This window comes from Rhinolophus sinicus, chromosome X (assembly GCF_036562045.2).
Source record: "Rhinolophus sinicus isolate RSC01 chromosome X, ASM3656204v1, whole genome shotgun sequence".
NCBI classification, from domain to species: Eukaryota; Metazoa; Chordata; class Mammalia; order Chiroptera; family Rhinolophidae; genus Rhinolophus; species Rhinolophus sinicus.
In genome coordinates this window covers 8,895,287-8,912,516 of record NC_133768.1, presented here as the reverse complement: position 1 = coordinate 8,912,516, position 17,230 = coordinate 8,895,287, and the positions used below count along the sequence as shown (strand labels likewise).

Genomic DNA, 17,230 nt, shown 5'->3' with positions numbered 1-17,230 from the left:
GGTACGGGATAAGACTTCCTGAATGAATTCATGATGAATGAATGGATGGATGAATGGATGAATGAATGAATGAAAAGATCTTCCTAGGCGAGTCTTCCATTAATGCTACACATGTTATAAGAATGTTTCCCAGCATTAGACAGTTAAGACCAAACCCAATACCTCTTCCCATTATCTCATCCCTCCGGCCTCCTCTCTTATCAAACTGCCCTCTCTGCTGCCTCACCCCATCCACCCCTACATATGCTCAAACCTACCATCGCAAAACCAAGCATTCCTTTATTATACAGGCTCTCTATAAGTCTGTTCCATCTCGCGTCTCCAGCCCCATCTCAGACTTCGTATTCCTATAATCGTGAATACCCCTGAGCTCCTAACTCACACCCCACTCATTTCCTCCTCTGTGCCTTTCTCAGGCAAGGAATGGCTTTCTTGGAGTGCCCGCTCACTTCCTTGGAGAAGCCCTCTTCTGCCCACCCAGCTCCTTCTTACCCTTTAATTCCCAAAGCCTTTCCTGGTACCACACCCTTCTTCCCCGGCCACCAGGCAAAGTATACTTCCTCTGTGCTCCCATAATACCCCAAAACTTTTTACATCTTGATACACATACAAAATGTTTAAGGGTAAATGGACAAGGCCGTGCTTGGTCATAAGCAATGGGCCTAAGTGATAGGCGACCACAGTCCTTATACAGCAACATCTGGGTCCACTTGTAACCCAGTCATGGCATGTCACGCTGCTTGGTAGCTCTTCTCTCAGCATGTCACAATCACTACATTCACCCCACTGTATTATAATTATCTCTCACTGCACCTGTGAACTCAAGGGCATGAACCTTCTTCTCTCATTTTTCATGTTTTAAATTACCACATAATAAAATTGACTTCTGATATACATTTTCATAAATGTTATCACATGTAGATTCCTATAACCATGTCCACAATTGGGACACAGAAAGCTTCCATCACATCAGATACTAGCATACCCTCCCCCCACCCCTAGCATTCTTCCTACATTAATCTGTTGTCACAATAGTTTTGTCTTTTGGAGAATGTCATATAAATGGAATCACATAGCTTGTAACCTTTTGAGACTTGCTTCTTTCACTCAGCATAATGCCTTTGATATTTGTCCAAATTGTTGCCTATGTCAATAGTCTGTTCCTTTTTATTGCTGAGTAGTATTTCACTGTGAAGATTTAACGCTCTTTATCCACTCATCCATTGAAGGATTAATTGGGCTATTTCCAATTTGGGGCAATTTTGAATGCAGTTGCTATAAACATTTGTGAAAGGGTTTTCTGTGAGCGTGACTTTCCATTTCTCTAGGGTGAATACCCAGGAGTGGGATCATATGGGTTTTATGGCAAATGTATATTTAGCTTTATGAGAAACTACCAAACGGTCTCCAAAGTGGCTTTATAGCATTTTGCTGGCAATGTACGAGAGTTCCAGTTGTTCCACATCCTCACTAGCACTTGGCATTTTTCATTTTTGCCATTCTAGTAGGTGTGATGTGGTATCTCATTGCAGCCTTGACTTTTATCTTTGTACCCCGGCGCTTAGCACATTGGTATGCTCTCGATAAATATTTTGTTGAACTGAAATAAACTCATCCCATTTTTAAGTCCTGTTTTAAAATTCACTAATGTTTTCATTACACTTTCTACCAAGCTTTGTGTTTAAAACCAAAGAAAATGCATAGAAGTATAAACTCTCTCTTACCTTCCTGTATTCACTCTTTCTCCCAAGTCCTAAATGATTCATTCTTCCTACTGCAAAATTGATATAACAATATAACCTAGAACTTTCACTCAAACTTAAATTGTACTTGAAGGTTTGCAAACAAGATTGCTTTTGAAAGCCTTTGCCATCCTGCTATTGACTGGTACTAACAATTAAGCCTCACCATCAGTAATTGGATCATTGAATGAGCCCAGCACTGTGCTAGGAGCTGTTCCTACAGTAACTCACTTACCCCCCAACCCCAAGAGCTAGGTGGGGACTGAGGTTTCATGGAGCTGACAAACTTGCCCAAAGGCATACAGCCAATTAGCAAAAGCACACCCAGGTCAGGCTGATTCAGAAACCACAGTCCTAAGATTCTGTGAGGCTGCTCCACTGGGCAAAGAAATCAGTTACTCTTTAATCAACAGCAAAAACAACAAAACAACCTCAAGTCACTTTAATTCTGAAGGGTTATAAAACCTCAGGAAAGTGAAGCATTGTCCTCTTCATATCACTCAGATCAGCAATGAGGAACATGAATGAGGGGTGCCGGCCCCCAGGCTGGACAGCCGGCTCAGCCTGATTACAGGACAGACTAAGGACTTGACAGCTGACTCCTGTGAAGCCAGCAACACAAGTGGAACTCAGCAGAACAAAATGGACCAACATCACTTATTGCTCTATGAAAATTATCCCCATGCATTACATTTTTAACCACATTTACTAGTTCTATACTTGACTCTCCAATGGAGATATAGGCTGAAGTTATAATAATGGTTGCTTTTGATGTTGAGTTGTAAAAATAAAACAGCATTTTATGTGAAAAAATAAAAATGATATACTACCTGAATCATCTACTGACTAAGCACATTCAGGGATAACATACAATTTGCATCTTTAGAGAGACCTATCTAGCACTAATTCTAATCAAACAAGACACACTAGAGTTTTCACTGAATACATGTAGTTAAAACTATGGCCAACAAACTATCAAACTGGAATTCAGTGATTTGGCTTTCATGTTTTGATTTAAAATATTTCTTGTCTTTTATTACCTACTTTTTACCAAACCCATAAACAATATGCTTAAATGAACTTGTAGCTGAATCTATTTCTTTTCATGTTATTGACAAGGCAAGCAAAAGACACAAATCCCAGGATCCAAAGTCTTAAGTGGTCACTTTCCTTGGCCCAAATATTCAATTATTTCATCCTTCAAGTATGAAACCAGGGGGGAAATGTGTGCACTAAAAATAAAAGGTATGTGATAAAACTATGTCACAAGCAAACCGTCATTTGGAGGGCTCACAGTTCAAATTCCAAAATGTCAGACTGTTTTGTGGGTTTTAGTCCCATACAATGCCAACATCAATTTCTATTTCTAAATTTTCCTTACAATGAACTACATAACAGAAAGAGTTTTCATCTGCACGCACACAAACTCTCCAAACTGTTTTAAAACAAATAGTGCCACCAAGTGATTACTGTCGTGGAAAATTATGACAACTCTAAAAAATATTTAGCTCAAAGTCCCAAGCAGTAGAAGTCAAGGGTGTTGAGTTTTATCCATTTGGAGAGCTTCTCTTAACCTGTGGCAGTTCCTTTATACGTGGGGCTCCATATAATGTTCTTACTGCAAAGCTTAAACACTCAATAATCACAGAATCTACTGAAAGAATATCATTTATGCAAATTCCTAAGTGGCTTATAACACACAGTGTCAGTGATTAATGAGAAAGCATTAAATAGCAGAACGACTGGAAACTTTCCAATCAGCAATCCCAAATGTATTCATTACTGACAAATTTCTCATACTTGAAACCTAGACAAACCCAAGAAAGAATTATATATTTATATAAGCCATAAGCCATTCAGCAAAGATCTGAACATTCTGTAAAATTTGGGGTTTTCTCAAAGGAGAAAAACTTATTTATCAAGATCATTGAACATAAAGAAGCAATTAAATACAAACCAATTTGCCCAGCCAACTTATTTTCTGTTTCAAAATCCAAACTTTTCATCCTGACAGAAACATTTGTCACCGAAATGATACCGTTTTTAAAAGAAAAGATACCGTTTTTAAAAGAAAACACAGCATAAACCATTTTCCCTTGCAAAAAGTGCAGTCAAAAGTTTACTGTAAATTAGAGCCTGTTATAATACCATATATAAGGACCAGCAGCTAAAATCAGTTTCGCTTTTCCCAAAAGTGCCTCTGGACATTTAGCCTTGAGGAAATAAAAGTAGTACATGGTTTTGTCCTTTTCTTTTACAGGATATTCCTGCCTCACTTCAATATTTTTAAATATTACAATTGCCTGAACAAACCTCAGAAGAATCTCATTACTTTTCTATGAAAGGCATCATTCATGTGTAATTCTGAGGCATGGCTTTCAACCCTTGTCCAGATAAATTCATCTTGCCGAAAAAACATGAGCTAGTCTCAGGAAACATGATAAGATCCCCGGTTTTTGAACTTGAGGACTTTTACTCACTGGCATACATGTCCTTCTTCATCCTCTACCGCCTTGCCGAAGCCCCAGGGAATGGAGAGGGTCTGCCAAGTTTCTCCTTCGAGATCCTCATCCATGCTAGGAAGCCAAAACAGCCCACCTTTTCCTAAGGATGGAAAGAAAGAACTCAGTTCTGTATTCTTTTATGAGAATGATTGTATCCTAACAAACAACTGCTAGACAAGAGAGCAAGAGAGGAAGGAGAGGAGGAATCGATGCAGGGAGGCCAATCATATTTCATCACTCAGCGACTTGGAAACCAGATATGCTTAGACAATCACGTGCTCTGAAGAGATTTGAGGATGCAAAAAAAGGAGTAGCTGTGTCTTTTGTAAATTATTAACAGGGACTTTTTTCCTGACCCTGAGCAAAGATGCACAGGTTACTCATTTAAGGCAAAAAAGCAATCAGGTTTGGCACGAAGCACATACATTGATTGAGGAGTCAAGAACAAGATTTCTGATGTTCTGCCACAGACCCGGATGAATCAGGGCAACCCAGTCAGTGCAGTTAGAATGGAAGTGATATGGCACTGGGAATGAAGGAGCACCTTCTGAAGGGCTGCAGAGGCCGGAAGTGCAGTTTCAGCATTTGCCTCTGATGAAATTGAGTACCTGCCCCTCCCCATCGGAGAACTCACTACAGGATCTTTGGCGCTTTCATCTGGAAGGAAGCCACCTGCACACAAGTCTCACAGCTCGCCTAGCTTTCAAAGTACTGCTTAACTTCTCTCATGGCTTTCTCGTTTTTCATCCAAATTTGAGATTTAACACGTCTACCTTAAAGCTATTTGCAAGTTGCCAATTTTAACGCTAGATCCTACCCAGTAATTTAAACTCAGTGGGGAAATGCTGATCCAGGAAACACTGGCTTCCATGACAGACGGGCCATTCGGGCACACTATGCTGAGTGTTATGGAATATGTCTTTGGTTTTAGATCACGATTTCTCACCCTTGACCTTACTGACCTTTGGAGATGGATAGTTCTTTGTGAGGGGGCTGCCCTGGATATTGGGAGATGTTTGGTGGCATCCCTGGCCTGTAGTCACTAGATGCCAGTAGCATCTCAATTGTGACAACCAAAAACATCTCCAGACACAGTGGGAAAACTTCCTGAGTCAATGGGGCTTGTTATATGTAGTCAAGTGACACTCGCTAACACAGGTGGCTTGGAGCTCTGTGGCACGGACTTGTTAAAAGCTGTATAATCAATGCAGTAAACAACTTAATGGTCCCAGTTATCTACCATATGTAAGAATATTCCGTTCAGGTGGCATGGGCCCACCCCTCCTGGGGTGAAAACATTGCCAAATACACCTGTGGGGGCCAAAAATTCCTGGTCAAAAGCACTGCTGTAGACCCATTTCTTTAGTGAAGCTTTTCAAAAGAGGAGGGATGTTATTTACATTTGAGATAGGCTCCAGCCAAAGACAGGTAGTCGGTAAATAGTGAAGGGAACCATAGAACTCAAATGCAGGTGGACAATTGGGTTGTCAAAATGGAGACACACTTGAGGTGGGAAATACCAAATCTTCTTTGACATTTGCTGAACTGCTCACTACCAGGGACGGTTAATTTTGTGTCAACTTGACTGCACCACAGAGTGCCTGGATACTTGGTTAAACATTATTTTGGGTGTATTTGGGAAGATGCTTCTGGATGAGATTAACATTTGAATAAGCAGACTGAAAGAAGTAGATTGCTCTCCGCAATGTGGGTGGGCCTCATCCAATGCATTAGAGGTCTACATAGAACCAAAGATGGAATAAGGGAGATTCGCTCTCTCTGACTGTTTTGGAGCTGGGACTTGGGTTTCTCCTGCTCTGACTGGAATTTGCACCATTAGCTCTCCTGGTTGTCAGGCCTTTGAACTCAGACTAGGGGACCATAATGGCCTTTCCTGGGCCTCCAGCATGCAGAGGGCAGAACATGGGACTTCTCAGACTCCATAGACACGTGAGCCAATTCCATATAATAAATCAATATTTCTCTCTCTCATATATATGTGTGTGTGTGTGTGTGTGTATATATATATAGTGGGGACAGAGCCCCAGAGAGCAGTTTCCAAGCTCTTGGCCTCACGTGGAAAGGTGCTGGCTCGCGTAGTAGATGGCCATCAGCTGTAGCCAGTTAGCCATTGGCCACTAGTATAACTGCCGCGGCTGCGCTGGGGAATTGAATCGAAGTAAGGCGGTTAGGTGGCAGGAAAGCGGACAGCAGGTCGCATGTCATGTGAATCCAGCCTCCAGTGAGACTATAGTGGTATAACTCCTCTACCTATAGCTCCGTGGGTGTTCCTTTTTGGCCTCACCATGTCCTGCATTCTTATATGGGGAGCAGGAGCAGAGACCCCGCAGGCCACCCCACATGACATATATATATACATATACACACACATACACACACATACATATTATGTGCCCAAAAAATGTACACATTTTAAGAGGTTAACACTTTAGTCAATGTTGCTCAAGCAGTTTACCATAATCAGAAATGTCTGGATGCTGATGGAACCACTTTGAGCACCTCTTGTAATTGCAGAAGTCAAACGGGACTCATATTCATGTTTTGCTATTGGTATATATTGAGTATTACAACTTTAATACAGTTTTCCTTTCTTAAAATGTGTGTAATGCAGGGATTCAGCTTCCGCTCCCCACACAAGAACACAGGACATGGTGAGGCCAAAAAGGAACAACAATGGAGCCACAGATAGGGGGTTCATACCACTATATTCTCAATGGTGGCTGGTCGAGACACAAAAGCCAACATCTGCCGGTACCTCAACGAGGGGTCTTCCTGCACCCCAGTCTTGCTGGCGGCCGGGCAAGACACAGGGAGTAGGATCAACACAATCCACAACCCACTTGCTAGCTGCAATCCGTGCTTGCTAGCATAGCCATGGCAGTTATATACAAAACAATAGTGGCTAATGGCCAACTGCTTACAGCTGATGGCTACCTGATCACAGCTGATGGGCATCTACTACCCGAGCCAGCACCTTTCTATGTGAGGTCGGGAGCCTGGAAACTGCTCTGGGACTCCGTTCCTACAAGGTGTATACATTTTTTTGGCACCCTCTGTATATATACATTATATATACATAGAATATTTATATTACATATAGTCTATTAGCTCTGTTTCCCTAGAGAGTCCTAATACACTACTATAATTTCCAAGTCTCCGAAACCTGCTGTTTGAAATATGCTAATTTCTCCTTAGTTACATAGTCTTTATTTTACCTTCCTTTCTGTCATTTCACTGCAAGTACGGTAGCGTTTGTTCTGGCAAACTATCCCCAGCTGATCTTTGACAGCAAAACAAATCAAGGCAGAGATAATGAGGACACAGGTTCCCTACCTAGTCGTGTAACCTTAACCAACCCCTGTTGGGATGTTTCCTTATGAGCATCAGATTAGAGCCAAAAAAGTCTTTTCAATTAAAGACAGTAACTGCAGTCTATTTTAATTCAACACTGAGAAAATCAGGAAGATGGTTTCTAAAGTGAAAGTGCGGCTCAGCAAGTCCACAGGTGGTGGTGGGCATCTCATTAAGAACGGCAGGCCTGACGGAGAAATCTCGCAGAGAGGAAGTTGTCTTTAGAGAAAGAGCCTTGGGAGCCTCAGAATTTCCTTTCTGAGTAGGAGCGGGTATGACGTAAAGGCAGGCGGGTTTCTCACGTGGGAAACCCTGTCAGCACGGCTGTTTGTCCACTCCAGGGCTCATTTTGGAAATTATGTGTGGGGGGTCAGTCTCTGAAGGGCTGAGGTTTGTGCTTCCAGGTTCCTATGGGAAAGGGTTTTGAGTGAGAAGGAAAGGAGAGTTGCTGTGCACCATTTCCTTTGGGATAACAAAGGGAGAAAAGGTTTGTAACAAAGCACAGTGGTGTTCTGAAATGGGTAAACAGACACCTCCTCTGTGGACAGAACTGGAGGGGGCGAAGCTGTCTGCCTTGGGAACCGCCAGGGTGCTCCACATGGCCTGGCCCAGGGGGACGGGTGGGTGCTACTTTCGGCCTATTTCCCATATTTATTCCTTGGCTGTATGCTGTGAAGCTTTCTTCCTTCCTTCCTTTCCTTCCTTTCTTTCTTTCCAGGAAACACTCATTTCTTAATAATGTCAAAGCTACCAACTGTATTACTGTACTTGTACATCGTAGCTGGATACCTAAGATTTATTACATACCTACTGAATGGCCTGCACAGTAGCAAATATGAAAGACTTAGATCCTATGTCACTGTCCTCAAAGAGCTTATACTCTAGGGTTATATAGAGAGATAAATATACAAGAGCAGAAGATTTGCAAGATTTCATTTCATGTTTTCATTTTATGTTTCCACATACAATTGGATTATTTTGCCTAGTTTAAAAAAAATAAAGTCACAAATTGAGTGACTTTAAAATTACTTATGAAACATAATCATCTTTTACGACTTGCCAACAGAAAAATAAGCAAGGCCGCTATTTTATAATTGATAAAATAATTGTATACCCCTCTAAGGAAGGTGTTGGGAATTATTTAAAGTTATTCAGGTAAAGTCTTTAATTCTGGGCCTGACATTCAAGGCCTCTCCCATCTCTTTCTGATGGAGAAACTGACCCAAAATGGTTCCCTGCCACGTGGAACTGAGCTAAAATGGTGGCCCGAATGGAGAGAGAAGTCCCCAGCCTAAGCCCCAGCCCACTTCCACATAACCCCCTCCAAGCTACACCCCGAGCCAATCACCAGACGACACCTACCCCTTCCCCGACTCAAGGAAGTCCCCAACCCATAAAAACCTGCTCAAAACCTTGCTAGGGGCTCAGTCTTTTGGGAAGGATCCCGCTGAGCCCACCAGCATAATAAAGCTGACACTCCTAACTCTCTGAGTGCCGCTTGGGTTCTTTCCGGTCCTGGTATCAGTAACATTCCCAACCTTCCTTTTTGGCCCTTCTTCCCTTCTGCTCTTCTTCCTACTGTGTTTCCCCAAAAATAAGACCTAGCCGGACAATCAGCCCTAATGCGTCTTTTGGAGCAAAGATTAATATAAGATTATTAATATTATATAAGACCTGGTCTTGTATTAAAATAAGTTAATTTTTGCTCCAAAAGACGCATTAGAGCTGATTGTCCGGTCAGGTCTTATTTTCGGGGGAACAGTAATTTCAACACCAATTTTATTAAAGAAAGCAATGAGCTCCCCATAATTGTCCACTGCCAAACAGATTTTTTGCTCTTCCCTTCCTTCAGAACACCAATGCCCTTCTTCATGACCAAAATCAGTCCTTCCTCAAACACCTGATTCATAGCTCACGTCCTATGATGCCTTCCACTTTCTCTAAGAGAATCCATCTCTCCACTTCAGTACATCTAAAGGACGCGTGGTACCTCTGTAAAAGACCTATCACACTCTGCCTTACATTGCAGGTACTTGTGTTTTTAATTTTGCTAACCTCACTTATTGTTCTAGGCAGCTTTCTGTAGATCCTTTAGGATTTTCTGCATAGATGGTCATGTAATCTGCAAATGAAATCCGTTTCTTCTCTTTCCCTTCCTTCCCCACACCCCACTGTAATGTAATGGTTAGAACCTGCAGTACATATTCAATAGAAGTGCTGAGAATGGGAAGCCTTGTCTTGCCCCTGACCTTACAGGGAAAGCATTCTTGGGTAGAACAAAGAGTTGATAAACTGAACTTGGAAATTTTTTAAGTGCAGTCTTCAACAGTGTGGGGTGTAGAGAAAATATTTTTGTGTTTCTGCGCAGCTAGGGATTTCTGAACAAATTTTGCTGAAAACTTGGCATCCTGAGCTAAGAGCAAGCTTTGGGAAGGTAATTTACAAACTGTACGAGTATACATACTGAGAGAACTCCAGAGAGATTTGCCTAACTCTGGAGATCTGTGTTTACCTTTCAAGGGAAAACGAGGCTTAGGACCTGGTAGAGCCAGAGCCATCTAGGATTATCTGGTCCTTATAAATATTTAAATACATTCAAAAAGGTAAGAGTGAAAACCCAGATCCTTTCATCTCACCTCCAAGGACCAAAAAGTTTTATTCCCTCTTTGAGAGACGAGGGAGAGGCAGCTGCCCCTTTCTACTGTATATAAGCAGAGAAACTCCATTTTTTCTCCATTTCTCACCTATGGATTATCTATCTGGCCCCTCACAGAAGAGGTACTTCCATCCGGTGCCAAACTGATGCCCCAGGAGAAAGGTCTGGGGCAAGGGAGCCAACGCAGTGATTATTATGTAAATATCACAAATGAAAATCTGTGGTCTCTCATTCAGAAAACCTCACAGGGCACATTCAGGGTAAAATTAATGAAGATGAATATTAAATACCCAACAAAAAGATGCTGGGCTTTGATTTCTGTCTCTCTTGCTGTAGGAGGTTGTAAAGGAAAAGTCCTCATTTTCTGGAGAAATGGCAAATGCCCTCAGGTCAAAAGCAGCTTCTGTAATCATTTACCTGTCATGTTTCTCATTTTTTTCTTCACATTATTCTGGGTTTTTAAAAATTGTGGTAAAAGATCTATAACAAAATTTACCATTTTAACCATTTTAAGTGTAAAATTCAGTGACATTAAATATATTCACAATTTGTGCAACCATCATCACTATCCATTTCCAGAATTATTTTCATCTTCCCAAACTGAAACTCTGTCCCCATTAAACACCAACTCCCCATCTCCCTACCCCCAGACCCTGGTAACCTCTATTCTATTTTCTGTCTCTATCAGTCTGCCTATTTTAGGTACCTGGCCTAAGGGAAATCATATAGTATTTGTCCTTTTGTGTTCGGCTCATTTCATTTAAAATAATGTTTTCAAAGTTTATCCATGTTGTAACATGTATGAGAATTTCATGTCTTTTTATAGATGAAAAATGTTCCTTATACGGATAGACCACACTTTGTTTATCCATTCATCTTCTGATGGACACTTCAGTTGTTTGTACCTTTTGGATAGTATGACTAATGCTGCTATGGATATTGGTGTACAAGTATCTGTTTGAGCTCTTGCTTTCAATTCTTTTGAGTGTATACCTAGGAGCGGAATTGCTGGGTCAGATGGTAACTGTATGTTTAACTTTTTGAGGAACTGACATACTGTTTTCCCCAGCAACAAAACCATTTTTCATTCCCACCAGCAATGTACAAGGCTTCCAGTTCTCCATAGTCTAGCCAACACTGTGATTTAACATTTTCCTTCACTTTTGTACTTTGGTCAGCTCTTCGGTAATTTTAAGCTTTTGAAAACATATTTTACCCAGGCAATTGGTATGAATAACTGACCCCGCCACGCTCAGAAACAGGAAGCCTCCTTTACTTCTTGTACAAGTCTCCATAACAGTATCACACAGAGTTGGGACAAGAAGCCTCAAAAGAGCTATTATTGGCTTATAGCATCAGGGGAAACTTTTGTTTTTGATAGAATGCTAACAACAAGGACAACTTTCACTTTACATTAAAATATATATTATTTTGAATTCGTAAGTGCATTTTTAATACTTCTCCGTATACAGATTTCTGCCCTTCTCATGTGGCTGACACACTGTCGACACAGAATGAACATATTAGCTCTGAAAAATATATCGTCTACAGAATAAATGATTTTAAGTTGAAACCACCTTTCAGAGAGCACCCTGCTTAATGCTTTGTAAACAGCATTTTCTCTGGTCAAAATAAAAGCTGACTTGAACGAAAACTACAGAAATGTTGATGCTACTTTTCAGTTATCTAGATGCTACTGTTTATTTTTCTATTTCCCTTTAGTTTCTCTGTAAAAGAGTAAGGACATATGACATGGCTTGCTGAGGATAAAACTGATCTTTTTCAACTTTGAACTTACAGTTAGAAATAATAATAGACATAGAATGAGATTTTATTCTTCCTGCAGAAAGAAAAGGAAATGTCATTGAAAACATAAATTGACTACAGTCTTTTGAATGGGAAAATTTCCTCCCAAACCCTTTCACTGAGTCTAAATGCTCCAATAATATTGTTCAAGGTTCAGATAAGTTGGCTATTAAGTAAATTAGGTTTGAACATACAAGTGGCATTCAAAAACCTGTCTAGCCCTGAAAGATTTAAGTTGAACTGTACTTGCAATAAAAAATGAGGACAGGATTAGAAAAGCTTATTACTTACGATTCACATAGCAATTCATATTTTCTATGCATCTGTAATCAGATGTGCCACTGCTCAAAAAGGTCCTGTGCATTTCTCAGTAGGCCCCAAACTCAAAACGACAGAATTTCCTATTTCCATCAGTCTTCCTCCCATGTCATTCAAGGTTAACTGAGCACCAAAACTGAGCCAGACACTGTGCTGGGCAGTAGGGCTAGAGAAATGAATAATGTCTGGGCAAGCTCAGTGAATTCAGCGTCTCCCCACAGTGTTTGAGATTGCTGGTTGCAGTTTTGTTGTACTTAGTTTTTGCCTCCCTGCCTGAGCCCTTTGAACTGATAATTCCTTATGCACTACCCCACACCCCTCTACTACTTGGTTCTGGACATGTCTTTATCCGTGGGCACTGGTACTCAGGTATGCCTCACTCCCTCCACATTTTGCATCTTCTAAACCAGTCCCAATCACCCTCCTTTCCTCAGCTCTGGAAATGGTCTGCTTGCAATACCCAATGCTCCCAATAAGAGATGGGGTTAACAATGACAGATAAAACACAGGACTCTCATTATATTTGAATTGCAAATAAACAACGAAATTTTTAGTATAAGTATATTCCACATAATAGGGATGGGACATACTTCTAGAACTAAACAATTACTTGATATTATCTGAAACCCAGATATAACTGAGAGTCCTGTATTTTTATTTGCTCAATCTAGTAACCTTAGGGCAAATAAAATACATTCCTCTATCTGCGATATCTTTCTTCAACTCATACTTGGCATCAGTTGAGGACCTCTCCTGAGGATTTTAACTCCCTTGCATTTCCAGCCAAGCATATCTCGGCAGCCAGATGAAAGCCTCCAGCAGAGAGTGATAGGTGCTTGCAGCAAAGCCAGCAGAAATGGTGAGTGCCAGGGGGATACGAATAGGCACTGCCATGACAGCATATGCTAGTGATACCTCTGGATCATGAGCCCCACATAAACTGAGTTAATTTGGGAGTCAAATTTAAGTTCAAAATTCATAGCAAGTAAGATTTGGGAAAGATCTCAAAGACCATCTACCTAGTCCAACTCCCTCATTTCATAGATCAGGACATTATGGCTCAGAATTTCTTATCCAAAGGCAAAGAGTTACCTATTGGCAGGTCCAGGATGCTATTTCTATTATTGTCAGGTCACCATCAAACAATGATGAGTAATTTGCAAAGAATTTTCCCATTTCATAGACCCTGGCCCTACCACTCCACACCCAAAGGAAAGGCAGCAATTTGAGTTTGGTTAGGAGGGGGTGTTTGGCAAGCACTGGAGTTATCTGGGCATTAGGTAGACCCAGAAGGGCTCCTCTCACCATGAGCTGAAAACCCAGCCTCCTACTTGGGTCAAGAAGGCTGAGTAGGGTGTGAATTAGGAATCCGGTCTCCTGCATGCAGAGGTTGCCCAGCCTTAGCGCCTGTCACTACCCTTTTTCTGCTCACCACCCTCAGATCAAGGAGGTGTCCGGCCTTCCCCAGTCCACACCGAGATCCCATATAACGAAACTCACCTGGGGGAGGATGAAGCTTTCCCAGACAGTGCCAGGGTGGGCTTACCTCTCCACTCTATCACTCGAGTATTTCTCCAGAAGGGTCCCACACAAACCTTAGAGGTAGACAGAATCCTTGCTCTGATTCCCTTCCAAATTTGGGGTGAAAATCAAGTGGATTCAAAGTATGAGATCTACATTTCTATAGATTTGTAATCTATAGAAGATAACACATAACTGAGCTATTTCACCTCCTGGCGTGAACTGCCACATACGTAGTAGATGCTCAATAAATGTTTAATGAATGAGGGAGAGTTCCTGAATTGCAACTTGCTGCTTAATTGCGCAGAAAAATTCAACGTATTCTACTTCTTTTTGCTCAGTTTGTCAGAAACTCCTGACTACATGATTTGATCGTAATATTCATATGCTGTGATCTGTGGTATAGACTGCAGCTAATAGTAATAGGAGAAGAGTAGCTAAGGAAAAGGATGGCAAGTATGGGAAGAACTAGCCAATGTAAACTTGATGACCTGAACAAATTTTTACAGATCTAATGATCCTGAAAGGTATGCATGAGTCTCTTATTTACTGAAGCATCTATAAGTTAAACCCAAACAAGAAAACCAATGAAGATCATGTAATTGGTTCTAACTTAATAAAGACAAATTTTTCTCCCAAACCAGATTTTCTTCCTGTAATAGGTAGCAACTAATAATGTTCTTATCTGGCCCATAAATAAAATCACAGTAAGTCAAAGAAATTCAACTGGGATTTTAATGTTATATTAAAATTATTTATAATGTATGTATTTATAAATTATAACATTACTTTTCACTTCTTAACTCAATATACCAGGCTCAGACTTAAAACATTATAGACTGTAAGTGAACCCACTTATCAGAGTTACTTTACAAACTCTTCACTTTTATTTTAGTAAAGCCCTTGAGGAAAGCAGTGGGAAACTACTAAGCAGCATGAGTCTATTGCTGTAAGCACTTAACACCAAACCACAGAAATGAACTCAGCCTGGAATGCTCCAAATGTCTACAAGATATATGTGGTAAAAGCTTTATGTCCACTTAATGAAAACGTAACTTCTTGAAATCATGTGCTTTCTCAGAAGACAATGAGTGTAACCTTAGGTCTGCATCACTTTTTCTTTATGGACACAGTATCTTAGATTCCAGGGGATCCAGGTGTGAGCTCTGAAAAGGATCACTGCACCACTGAGTCCATTCAACTCATTTTACAAATGACAAAAATCAATGCCAGGAGATATTAAGTCATCTTCTCCAGCTCAGGGGTAAGGAAACAGTTCCTGTACAGAGCCAGATAAACACCTACTCAGCTCTGCCATTGTTGTATATGGCTGTGTTCCAATAAAACTTTATTTAGAAAAACTGGTGGGGGCCTAGACTTGGTCTATGGGCCATCGTTTGTCAGATCTTGATCTGGATTGCACAGCTGAATAATGTCAGTCAGGCCAGACTCAGCTTCCATGACTGGCTATATTTATGTATTCACATAACTGATACCTATTAAGAGTCTATTGAGTGCCAGACATGAGCCAGGATGGTATGGCATTCAAGTACAGTTGATTGACTCCAAGTTCCGACTGTAATATTTTGTCTACAGGGATAAAATTTAGCAGTCTCCACTAAATTTAGCTCATTTCCAATTGGAGATCAAATTTCTTATCATGGCAATTATCTATGGGACACAAAAATTTTATCTTTTAGAGCGAACAGTAAAATACATCTGCAGTTGTAGGTCTCTGTTCCCAAATGCATAGGGGGCCTGATAATTCTATTATCAGATATCAGCCATCAGGATTTCTAGGACCAGCATCCATACCCAACACCTGGGTCATGAGCGTTCCTTCCAAAGAGTTCTCAGAGCATTTGGTTCACCCTACAACCACCCCATCCTTCCCAATACAGTGTCTCTGCCAAACGATATCTTGGGGACGAACTGGTTTCAGAGACAAATGAGAAGCCTGGATACAAAGGGACTGGCTCAAGGGAAGCAGTGGGACAGGGGAAATGTTGAGTCATTCTTTGAATCTTTCTACAAGTATTTACCAGCTCCAACATTCTGGGGATACACGAGTGAGCTGTAGAGACAAGGTCCCGTTCTAGAGGGACTTAAGACATGAGTAACATTAAACAGAAAGTGATAAGTTCTGTGAAAATACATAAATAAAAGAGAGTAATGAAATAAAGAGTGACTAGGGACTGTGGAGAGAGAGAAGGGGACTGTATACAGTATGATGATCAGGGAAGGCCTCTTCAAGAGGGTGTCTTTTGAGTCAAGTCCTGTGTGATGACAAAGAGCCAGCCTCATAGGGGTCACAGTAATAAGAACCAGCAGTTCAAATGTCCTGCAGCAGGAACCTGTTTGGTGTGGTCAGTGTGGTTAGACTGGAGCAGGTAGAATGGTGTGAGATGAGGTCAAAACAGAAGGCAGGAGTGGCTGCAACCCCTGGCCACCGTGCCTATGAGTGAGTGTCAACAAAGCAGGGTACGTGCTCCACAGGGCATGACCTAAGGTGATCCGCTGGGGTGCAGGAGAAAAATATCAGCACTTTTATGAAAAAAGATTGTGTAAAACAATAGGACAGAAATTAAGCATTGCTAATAGCTCATATAGAGATTGCCACTGGTGCTCTCTCTTACTGATGTCTAAAGCTCATGAACCACGTATGTTACTTGAGGAAAAGGAGTTATCAAAGGGTCTGTCAGGCACCTGCAATACTTTTGTTCTGTTGCAGCTGATATGTGCCTTAATTTACAGATTATATTCTCTAGTTGTAACTAAACGAACCCTCACGCAACACACAACACATAAATGGCTTAAAAAGCTCTGTGCAAAAAAGTCAAGGATTAAAGAAATGCAGATGATGCAAGCACAAGAAAAAAGCAAGAAAATAGTAGAGTTGGGGCCAGCCCGGTGCCTCAGGCGGTTAGAGCTCTGTGCTCCTAATGTGGAAGGCGGCCCGTTCAATTCCCACATTGGCCAGTGGGCTCTCAATCAAAAGGATGCTGGTTCGACTCCTTGAGTCCCACAAGGGATGGTGGGCTCCGCCCCCTGCAACTAAAATTGAACACGGCACCTTGAGCTGAGCTGCCGCTGAGCTCCCGGATGGCTCAGTTGGTTGGAGAGCGTCCTCTCAACCACAAGGTTGCCGGTTTGACTCCCGCAAGGGATGGTGGGCTGTGCCCCCTGCAACTAGCAACGGCAACTGGACCTGGAGCTGAGCTGTGCCCTCCACAACTAAGACTGAAAGGACAATAACTTGAGGCTGAACAGCACCCTCCACAACTAAGACTGAAAGGACAACAACTTGACTT

At 41.4% G+C, this 17,230-nt stretch overlaps 1 protein-coding gene across 3 annotated transcripts in view; it reads right to left on the bottom strand.

Annotated features, from left to right (window-relative positions):
• Nucleotides 1–17,230, bottom strand: part of FRMPD4 (FERM and PDZ domain containing 4) — a 768,746-nt gene that overhangs the window by 696,655 nt on the left and 54,861 nt on the right. For all 3 annotated transcript variants that reach the window (XM_074324292.1, XM_074324291.1, XM_074324293.1), the window contains exon 3: nt 4,223–4,346. In XM_074324292.1, the coding sequence (XP_074180393.1) occupies nt 4,223–4,317 (95 nt within the window). In that variant the 5' untranslated portion in view covers nt 4,318–4,346. The remainder of the gene's footprint in view (nt 1–4,222; nt 4,347–17,230) is intronic.